Source organism: Salvia hispanica, chromosome 4 (genome assembly GCF_023119035.1).
Source record: "Salvia hispanica cultivar TCC Black 2014 chromosome 4, UniMelb_Shisp_WGS_1.0, whole genome shotgun sequence".
NCBI lineage: Eukaryota > Viridiplantae > Streptophyta > Magnoliopsida > Lamiales > Lamiaceae > Salvia > Salvia hispanica.
Window position 1 is genome coordinate 3,605,852 of NC_062968.1, and position 11,636 is coordinate 3,617,487.

At 32.8% G+C, this 11,636-nt stretch overlaps 1 protein-coding gene across 1 annotated transcript; it reads right to left on the bottom strand.

Annotated features, from left to right (window-relative positions):
* Positions 1 to 321: 321 nt before the first annotated feature.
* LOC125218193 (receptor-like protein EIX2) lies at positions 322 to 11,263 on the bottom strand. Its single transcript, XM_048119817.1, has 5 exons — positions 11,102 to 11,263; positions 9,634 to 9,838; positions 1,898 to 1,966; positions 1,329 to 1,676; positions 322 to 956 (listed from the first exon to the last, which is right to left on the bottom strand). Exons 1-5 carry the CDS (start codon positions 11,261 to 11,263, stop codon positions 322 to 324), a joined length of 1,419 nt encoding a protein of 472 aa, XP_047975774.1.
* Between the last annotated feature and the right edge of the window lie 373 nt (positions 11,264 to 11,636).

The following is an 11,636-nucleotide window of genomic DNA, read 5'->3' on the forward strand; positions in this document are numbered from 1 at the left end:
ACCCTTACTATTTATGGTAAAAGTTTAGAAGAACCAAACACGACATAGAGTATACAAATGAAAGTCAAAAAAATATAAACAAAGTGAAAGTATAAAATAGTACCAAAACAAACCAAATTGCATACTTAAAAATTTATATCGCCATGCGTTTCTTCACCTTGATTCATAAGTGTGTGGTTTCACTCCTGAAAACATTAGGGGTGTTATTCTATAAAATGAAATCTTGGAGACAACATTCAAAAATAATTTGAGTAAATTAGGACAATAAACCTAAAAATGATTTAATCACATGATATGTAGTTAATATTACCTCTATTAATTTCAACTTGGTCTGAATTTGGATACAAGCACACCACCTTTGACGTAGAACCAATCTCCAGCAACGTCCAACCAGTTGAAGAATGCATCTCTCCATGATTTCTTCAGTACAAATGAACCAACAACTTCCCATAATCCAATGATAAAACCAAAGACCATTGATATATCAACTTCTTGCATAAGAAAGAAGCTATTGTTGTCTTTCTCATTCATGTTATCCGGTGGATTAGTGGTGGATGGCCTCAAGCTATCTTCGGTGCACTTTGGCAGAGGGTCGCCACAGAGACCATTATTACCGGCATAAGCGGATGCACTGAAGCTCTGAAGTTGAGTACTCGTTGGAATTTTTCCAAACAAACTGTTGTTCGACAAATCAAGAAAACCAAGAGTGTATATTTCTGCCAAACTTGTTGGTATCTTGCCAGAGAGTTGGTTTTGTGATAGATCAAGAGAATCTAGCATCTCCATTTTACCAATATCTGGAATTATACTTCCCGACAAACTATTTCTTGATAGATTCAAGGAATTTAATTCCTTCATATTGGAAAATGATTTGGGTATGTTCCCCTTCAATCTATTACTTGAAAAATCAATGAGTTTGAGAAACTCGAGATTTGTCTTGTATCCTGATTCCTTACCTTTCCATAGAAATGAGGAATATCCATAGTGCTTATTTTCATTGTTGTTGTAGAAGTATATACTAAAAAGAAATGGATCAAGATATGTGATACTCTTACTAGCCAAAACAATAAAATTGTTGAAGCAGTCAGGAATTATCGAAGACAAGTTGTTTACCGACAAATCTAGAACTTGAATATTAGTAAGATTGCATATCTCAGGGGGAATACTACCATGCAATTTATTTTCACGTAGGTTTAGAAATTGCATTTGATACATCTGGCCAATCTAAGTGGGGATCTCTCCTGTTAACTTGTTCCCTCCAACATCAATGATTCTCAATTTTTGGCAGTGTGTCAAATTATAAGGCAACTCACCGTATAGATTATTACCATGCATCTGCAGTGCAACAGAGTTTTGTAAATTGCCCAAAGAAGGAGGAATTTCACCTGAAAACTTGTTGCTAGCCAAATTGAGGGAGTGTAAGTTCGGCAATTTCTCCCAGCAGTCGGGAACCTTTCCAACCAACTGATTATTGGAGCGATCAAGGAACATAAGGCCATTGTGGCTAGTTTTGCAAATAGATGAAATTGTACCAGAGAACTTATTTCCACTCAACTGAATATTGACAGCATTGGCAGGGAATAATGGTATATGACCTGAGAATTGATTATAACTAAGATCTATGATCTCAATGGAGGAGGATGAGAGACTCGGAATTGTACCACTTATTTGATTGTCTGAGAGAAATAAGCAGTATAACAAAGATGAACTACTCCACAACCAACTTGGGGTTTCATCTGTTATATTGGCACCACGAAGATCAAGGACAGACAATTTCCTCTGAGTTTGAATCCATTTTGGAAAAGATGGGCCTACATTGCTGATACGGACTTACCAATCAGACATCAGGAAGTGCAAGCCCAATCAATGAGCGGACCAGCCCAAGTGCGCGACGAACCAGAGCCCAGCAGGCCCTCGAAGGATCCACGACGGAAGAGCCCAAGACCGGTGCGGAACAGGCCAAGACCTAGCAAATACAAAGACTATGTTTCCCACTAAATGTATCTAGTTGTTAGGATTTGCTGATTATTTTCCTTCAGTTGAGAGATGTTCATTAGATTAGATTGAGTCAACTCCTCGGTTTTCTTCTTGGTTCTTTCCCGAGCCGTAAGTCCGAACCAAGTAGGGGGAGTTCTATAAATTGTAGAGCTCCCATAGATCGAGTCATGATTGAGAATTAAGGAAATAAACATTCTTCTTTGTCAAACCCTGCTCTCCAGATCCTAACTCCTCGTTGGGAATACACTAATCTTGTTCACATTCCTTTACTCCATATCGAACCGATAAGACCTTTGGTCTTATCATCTGGTGCTTATCATTTCGACCTCATCCTCTTTCACACTATGTCCTCATCCACTCCTTCGACAGACGATGTGTCCGCGGAGTATTCGATCCAAGAATTGGGTCAAATGTTGTTCGATGTCAAAGTCCGGATGGCGAGCACCGAAAAGAAATTGCATTTGATACATCTGGAATCTACAATAATGCTTACTTGTGTGGGTATATAGAGTTGTGATCAATGTCGAACCCTTCTTAAAGACCGAACTAGAGATCAAATTTTGGCCACTCATTTTTCTAATATCCCTTAATTATTTAAACTAATATTCTTTAATAGGAATCTACAATAATGCTTACTTGTGTGGGTATATAGAGTTGTGATCAATGTCGAACCCTTCTTAAAGACCGAACTAGAGATCAAATTTTGGCCACTCATTTTTCTTTATCTTATGGTTATGATTAATTTAGAATTAATTTTTTATTTTATTAAATAAAAATGTTTTTAATTTTTTTTTATTCGATAAAAACTTGTTGGAGTAAATAATGAACTATATTCACTACATAATGAACTAAATGAATGTATGTTATGAAGTAATTTTTTGTATTCATTATATACTGAATTTATTTCAACTGAAAGATAATTATGTCATAACACATTATGAAGTAATAACCTAATAAAATGAAGTAATAAACTAATGAAATGAAGTAATAACATAACTGAATGAAGTAATAAACTAACTGAATGAAGTGATAAACTAACGGAATGAAGTAATGAACTAACGAAATGAAGTACTAAACTAATATAATGAAGTAATAACATGACTGAATGAAGTGATAAACTAACGGAATGAAGTAATAACCCTAAACCCAACTGAAAGATAATTATGTCATAACACATTATGAAGTACTCCCTCCGTCCGCGAATAAGAGTCCCGTTTTTCCATTTTAGTCCGTCCGCGAATAAGAGTCCCGGTTCACTTTTACCATAAATGGCAATAGGGTCCCACCTTCCACTAACTCATTCTACTCACATTTCATTTAAAACTAATATATACAAGTGGGACCCCTATTATACTAACTTTTTTCCACCCACTTTTCTTAACATTTCTTAAAACCCGTGTCGTCCATGAATGGGACTCCTAATGCCGGACGGAGGGAGTAATAAATTAATGGAATGAAGTAATAACATCACTGAATGAAGTAATAAACTAACAGAATGAAGTAATAGCATGAATAAATGAAGTAATAAACTAACGTAATGAAGTAATAGCACAACTAAATGAAGTGATAAGCTCATAACAATAACATGACTGAATGAAGTAATAAACTAACGAAATGAAGTAATAACATGACTGAATGAAGTAATAAACTAATGGAATGAAGTAATAACTCTAAACCCAACTGAAAGATAATTATGTCATAACACATTATGGAGTAATAAACTAATGGAATGAAGTAATAGCATGACTGAATGAAGTAATACACTAATAGAATGAAGTAATAGCATGAATAAATGAAGTAATAAACTAATAGAATGAAGTAATAGCGTGAATAAATGAAGTGATAAACTAACTGAATGAAGTAATAGCACGACTGAATGAAGTAACAAGTTCATAACATGCATTCATTTAGTTCATTATGTAGTGAATATAGTTCATTATTTACTCCAGCAAGTTTTTATCGAATAAAAAATAATTAAAATTTTTTTAAAAAAAATTTAAAAATTAAAAAAATCCAAAAAAAAAAGTTTTTATTTAATAAAATATTAAATTAATTGTAAATTAATCATAACCATAAGAATAAGAAAAATGAGTGGCCCTAATTTGATCTCTAGTTCGCTCTTTAAGTGTGAATTTGTGGTTAATAGGACTCTGGGTATATATATGTACAAAATAACCATTATATTTGAACCATTTTTGTTTAAATGGAGTCTACAATGCAATGCTTACTTGTATGGTATTATTTATAAAAATTATCCATTATATCTGAACCATTATTCCGCTAAAGTGGAATGGCTTAAAATAAAATTCACGTAAATTTTGCGGTCTGATACTATGCAATAAACGTGACTTCACGTTTCTTACAAGCTTGAAAAAAATACCACTTAGCAGTATTTTGTTCCAGTAATTATTTTTCTGCTAGATACAGGTCTTCCCAGTTAATTGTTTATTTATAATTGTTGTTTTGTTACAGTTCATGAAAAAAAAAAAAAAAATTGAAACCCTAACCCTAAGGGGCTTCTTGTTATGATGAAATGGAATAAGGAGGGAATGGAGTGGAGATGAGAATGGAATGAGGATGTGAATAGAATGTGGATTCCATTCCATTCTTGTGCTTGGTTAATGTAAGGAATACAAATGGAATGAAATTGAGCAGTGTGTAAATTATGTGTAGTGTGTGGAGAGAGTGTGTATAGTGTGTGTGCGCACACATTGCGTAGTGTGGATTTTTATTAATAATTAAAAATTCTAAAACTATAATTTTATTATAAAATTGACTGATATTAAATTTAAATATAATGCTTCCTCCGTCCATGAAAAATAGACCACATTATGAATGGTACGTAAGAGAGAAGTGAAAAAAGTAAAAGACAAGTAGTGTTAGTGGAATGCCGGTCTATATTATTAGTAGTGTTTAATTGTGTTAGGTAGCAAATGTGAGGCGCTTTTTCAAACTTGGTCTATTTTTCGTGAACAACCAAAAATGCCAAATGTGGTCTATTTTTCGTGAAGGGAGTATAATACTACTATGTTTTATAATTAAAATCTAAAATAAAAAGAAAACAGAAAAATGGAATGGAATGGTCCTTCCTTAGCTAAATGGAAGGAATGACTATTACCATGTGGAATGGAATGGTGATTCTAAATGAAATGTGTAAATGAAGGTAGGAATGTCATTTCATCCCACTATACCAATAAGGCCCTAAGGGTTTCCTTCATCCTGGCCTAAAGGCAGAGGGATGTAAGCCACTATCTTGCCAAAAGGCCACCTCCCAGGCCTCACACTTGTGTTTGAAAGGTATTGCAACTACACAGCAGTAGTGAGATTCGGTCCTTGGTCATTTTTGCAAATCTATCTCTCCGGAACCAACTGCACTGCCCATACGGGATTGTTGTTATGGTTTGCAACATTTTTCATTACCCTTTAAAGCTTTTATTCGCTTTTATTTTGTCACTTGTGAGTTGAGATATTTCGAAGCCTAGCTATAGTCCGTTAACTAAATTAAAACCGATTTTTATGTGTCACTAACAATTTGTATACTTTTAGAAATTTTATACCACTTCGTTCCCTCATAGTTGAGGTGAAGTTTTTCGGCACTGGATTTAAGAAATAGATGTTGAGTGTGTTAAATAAATAGATAAGAAAGTAAGAGAGAATAAAGTAAGAGAGAAAAAAGTAAGAGAGAATAAAAGTGTTACAATATATAAAAATTACTCAACTATGAGGGAACGGATTATCAATTTCAGTTTTGAACATTTAGTTTTATTTATGTAATGAATGATTATAATTAACTTTTACCCCATTAGAGTATTGAATCATCTGTTTGTATTTAATTTAGAATCTTATTAGTTAATACTCCCCCGTCCTCTAAAAATAGAAAGTCTTTCTTTTTTGGTCCGTCTCTTAAAAATAAAAAAAAATTCTATGTTACGAAATTTGTCTTAAAAATAAAAAAATTTCTACGTTACGAAATTTGTCTCTCTAATGAGGTGTGACTCAGTTTCCACTAATACATTTTTCTTTCTATCTCTCTCTTACTTTACCAATTTTAGGAAATTTCTCTCTCTAATGAGGTGTTACTCATTTTTCGCTAACACACTCTTTGTCTTACTTTACTAATTTTACATTAAACTATGTATCATTTCAAAAGTTTCTAATTTTGAAGAATGGAGGGAGTAATTGATTATTAAAGTAGATAAATTCACAGTGAGATTATTTAAATTTTTGCTTCAAGTTTAACCTTTCATTATAAATGTTACACTATTTTTATATATAGGTCAATAATAGTCTTTTACTATATTCTTCTTTTTCTATTTGGTCTTTTTGCCAATAAATAATGCATTAAGCTAGTCGAGACGGCCTAAAGAAACCATATGTGGGATGGAGAAAATAATATAGTATTTCATATAATTCTAAAATAGAATATAAATTAATTATAAGTAAAAATATAAAATTATATAGATATAACTATTTTTTTATTTATAATATATAATACTATAAAATTTTAAAATATGTAAAAATTTTAAAAATATATGAAAGCTTTCTACGCAATCTAGTTTAGCCCAACCAACTTTACATACTTTTTAAGTTTTAAGATGACAACCGTGATCTTAAACATCAATTTATCCTCATTTCTTTTAAAAACAATTTCACATGTTTCACTAAAATTGTTATGAGGGCAATTTCCAACTTTTTACTGTAATTTCAAATTTATTTTTAAAGTATATGCATATCAAAAGTAGTTTAACTCCAAGTATTTATATCAAATTCAAATTTTATATTATTTATTTATATACTCCCTCTGTCCACTCTAACTACAACATTTCTATTTCAGTACGAGATTTTATGTAGTGTTGTTTTATTAGTTGAGTGGAGAGAATTACATACGAGATAGGAAAACAGTAGAAAGAGTGATGTTTTTATTTATGGAAATGCGTCGTTTAGAGTGGGACATCCAAAAAGGAAAATGGTTCACTTTTAGAGTGGGACAGAGGGAGTATGTCTCACAAAATTTTTGTAGTAGCTACAGTACATACTCCTAGTTCATTATGTTCCATAGCCAAATGCAAAAAATATATTTTAATTTGCAGTATAATTACATAAATTTCCTAGGCTAAAAATGAGATTTAGCGTACTGATTATAAATAGTCTAAACATGAATAGGATATTAGTGTGTGCATATTCTTGTTATTTTGAGTTTGACAGGAAGGAAATCAACTGGTATCAAGTATGTATTCAAAGAGCATCTGCAACGGGTGCTCCTGCAGAAGAGCTCGTCCTTGCCTTAGGCACGACGAGCAGCCGCTCGCCGCTGCACTCGTGCCGTCATCCATTTTTTTACATGAAATTATCTCTCATATTTTTTTTATACAACTAACCTTCATCAAATTAGGAATTTAATTACTCAATTTTTTATTTTTAGGATTTCAATTATGCACATTTTTATTTTTTTAATATATAATAGTATTTAGAATATTTATAATGCATTTTAATATTGGGGAAATGTTTTTAGTAATTGTAGTATTTAAATTAAATAATAAAATGTGAGTGGAAAAAGTTAGTGGAATGTGGGTCCTACTTTTATATTAGTTTTATAATAAAATGTGAGTAGGAATTAGTTAGTAGAATATGGGGTCCACCGCTAAAAATGGTAAAAATGAAATTGGACAAATTTTGTAGGACATACGAAAATAGAAAATTGGGACAAATTTTCAGGGACGGATGGTGTAATAATTTTGTTTGGCATCAAATTTATTATATGAACGATGTGCATAATTGCTCCTCAATTGTGTGTATTCTTTTATTACCTAAAAAAATTAAAAGCGAAATCATATAAATTTGCTTGATTTAAACCTATAATTGAATAAACCTTTTAATTTGATAGAGTCATTGTGATTGTTCAAATCATTTTAAATAGTATAAAAATAATTTTGCAAATAATTTCGGTAAAATAATATTCCTTGTAACATAAATAGATGTAACCGTTACATGTCCAAAGAGTGAGAAAAGTTAAATAATCATTTCCTCTTTCTCATCAACTGAAATGCAAGCTTGTTTCTTCAAAGTTCAACCCTATTGCATCGCATCCCTACTGTTCATTCTTACTCTCATTTTATTATAAAACTAACGTATAAAAGTAAGACCCGCATTCTACTAACTTTTTCAATTCACTTTTCATTACATTTCTTAAAATCCGTATCTGATCAGAGTGAGACAATCTTTGTAGGACAGAAGGAGTATTTGAATTTGCAGTATAACTATAGAAATTTCCTTGACGAAAAATGAGATTTAGTGTATGATTGGAGATAGTTTAAACGTGAAGATGATATTAGTGGGTGCGTATTATTGTTATTTTGAGTTTGGCAGGCAGGAAATCAACTAGTGTCAAGTATGTATACTACTCCATCCGTCCCCCAAATATTGTCCCACTTTGATCTAGCACGGGTTTTAAGAAATGTAATGAAAACTGAGTTGAAAAAGTTAGTGGAATGAGGGTTCTACTTTTATATATTAGTTTTATAGTAAAATGTGCGTAGGAATGAGCTAGTAGAATATGTGGTCCACCACCAAAAATGATAAAAATGAAATTGGAAAAATTTTGTGGAACGGACGAAAATAGAAAAATGGGACAAATTTTTAGGGACGGATGGAGTAATAATTTTGTCTGGCATATATCAAATTTATTATGTGAACGATGTGCATAATTGCTCCTCAATTGTGTGCATTCTTTTATTACCTAGAAAGAGTAAAGCGAAATCATATAAATGTGCTTGATTTAAACCTATAATTGACTATGCTTTATAATTTGATAGAGTTATTGTGATTGTTCAAATCATTTTAATTAGAAGAAAAATGAATTTGCAAATAAATTGGGTAAAATCATTTGTCCCTTGTAACAGAAATAGTTGTTACCGTTACACATCCAAAAGTTCAACCCTATTTCTCTTTATTGATAGAGCACAAAATTGATGGTGAAAGATGCTAAATCTGCCCAGCCCGAAAATGGGTCCGAACCAAAACAGGGACCGTCAGTGGAGGTTGGCGGTGGCCGGGTGCGGTTTAAAGTAGAGCTGAATCCCAAGGAGACCACGATTGTTTCCTGGAAAAAGCTTCTGAAAAAGGCAAATTTGAGTGAGGCCAAGGGCCCGGTCTGTCGCCTCCGGGCCCGTCTCTTGAAGCCCGTGGCGACGCCATTGTAGAGCCGCCTACTCCTAGCTGCGGCGGCTTCTCATATGAATGAAACGGTGGCTAGAAAATCGAAGGAATCACAGGTGAACCGTAGGAGCAACGTGATAGAAAGGATTGAAAGAATGCATCCGAGTTCGTTCCATCTTCATCGTGGCTTTCATTTTCTTCATTCCACATACGCCAACCAAAATCCACCTAAGTCAAAATCGAATCTTGGATATGAATTCACCAACAATTTCCCAAACCAGAGTGTTAAATGGCAACAATATAGAATGAAAATTGATGAAAATGACATTCTTACCGCATACATTCTTTAGATCCTTTCAATCACGTTGCTCAAACATTTCTTCTGCGATTCCTTCGATTCATTATCCGCAGTTTCATTCATACGAGAAGCTGTTGGAGGAGGAGGTGGCAGCTCCTCAACGAGGTCCCACAGGCTTCAACCCGGAGCAGACGGATCAGGCCCTTCGGGCTCACTCAAATTGACCTCTTTGAGATGCTTTATCCAAGAAACAATCGTGGTCTCCCGAGGATTCATCTGCACCATAAACCTCACCCGGCCGCCGCCGACCACAACCGATGGCGCCGGTTTCAAACCGTGCCAATTCTGGCCCGTCGGATTCAGGCCTTCCACAATCAATTTTGTGGTCTACTTATGAAGGAAATAACCTTACATTTGAGTTGATGAGAGATTGAGTTCATTATCTTATATTTATAACAGTTACAATTATGACTGACATTACTTTCATTATTTCAGATTCCACCCAAATTCTTTTTACATATTCATTTTCTAGCTCTGTTTCTTCTATTTACCCGATTAAAAAAAATCATAATAACTCTTTCAAGTAGTTATAACCTACATATCAAAATCAAAATTTTATTAGTAACGATAATGATAGGCAGGTTAGATGAGTTATAGTATATGCACAGTAATATACTATTGATGTTTATAATAATTAATTAATATAGTGAAACATTTAACAATTTTTTTTATAAAAAATGTGAGCATTATTTGATGTTTGAAAAATCTGGCTTGACATAAATATGAGTAAGATCACGGTTGTCACCATAAATTAAAATAGGTAATTGATTAATAAGGAATGTACAATGTAATGCTTAGTTGTATGGTTTTTATACAAAGTATTACTAGGTATATAAGTTATATTACAATTGATTAAAAAGGAATGTAGAATGTAATGCTTGCTCGTATGCTCCATTTATACAAAGTTTCATTAGGTATAGAATTTATATTGCAATTGATTAAAAACAAATGTACTAATGCTTAGTTGTATAGAATTGATATTAAAATTGATTAAAAAGGAATGTACAAATTAATGCTTAGTTGTATGGCTATATTAATACAAAGTTACACTAATTATTTTATATTGTACAGTTTTAGTGAGAACAATTTTAAAATGAGAACCTTAAAAACTAAAAATCATATTAATTCTGTAATATATTAATATCAGTTAAAATTTAAAAACGCATCAATTTATGATATTCATGAATTGACATATATTTAGTCAGGAACTGATATATAATGTTATAGTATGTGCTCTAATATTAAAAAAAGGTTTTTAAATGAATCACCGCCCTATATATATCATAACCATTATATTTGACACCAGTATTATACTAAAGTGGAATGGAAGAAATAAAGTAAAATTGAGACAATAAATTCACGTAAATTTCTCAGTTAGTTACTTAGATGTGCAAATAAAGATGATTTCACATTTCTCGCTAGCTCGAAAATACAGCCAAAATCCTATACCATTTTCAATTATTTATCCATTTACATTTAATATATGTTCATTACAACTCAGAAATATTATCAAGTTCAATGTTTTCACACAAATATTAGCAAGTTCAATGCTTTTCAAGTTTGTGCCCTTTCTCCGCTCTACCAAATTACCAGCTTCTCAATGAGAAGATTAGCTTCTGCCACCTCGGCATTGTGCATCCATTTTGCTTTCTTTTTCGGTTGCAAACATTTGATGGCTTTGTATCCATATGGTGTAGGTTGCTGCTGGTGATCAACTTCTTTAACTTGTTCCATGTGAATTGCTAGAGGCATCCAGTGTTAAAACATTTTTCTCCTTGATTTTATCTCGATCCTAAGCCAACAAATGAAACGAAGATGACTGTGAGCAGAACAATGAAACACTAACATGGGACTCCATTGAGTAAATATAAGGAGAAACCAATGATTATACATGACATAAATTTTGAACATCATATATAATTCATCAATTTTCCACTAATTTCTAACTGCAAAGACAAGTCCCACTATTTGCCCACAAAGTTATCTGAATCAAACAACGCAGGATGGGGCTTAAAGGCAAAACCTTAAAAACATACCTCCCGGAAACTGCGAATGCCTTTCCTTTCTTTAGCTCTGTATATAGCGCGTTTAATCCTACTAGTATTCATGAAGCCACCGGGCCACA

Excerpts from the sequence above, each read along its gene's own strand:
- LOC125218193 (XM_048119817.1), bottom strand. The coding sequence starts at position 11,263 with ATGCCTCTAGCAATTCACATGGAACAAGTTAAAGAAGTTGATCACCAG. Across the intron at positions 1,677-1,897 it reads CGAGGGCCTGCTGGGCTCTG|ACAATCAAATAAGTGGTACA; the intron begins GTTCGTCGCGCA and ends TATTTCTCTCAG. Across the intron at positions 957-1,328 it reads TGTTGCACTGCAGATGCATG|GTAAGGAATCAGGATACAAG; the intron begins GTAATAATCTAT and ends TTCTATGGAAAG.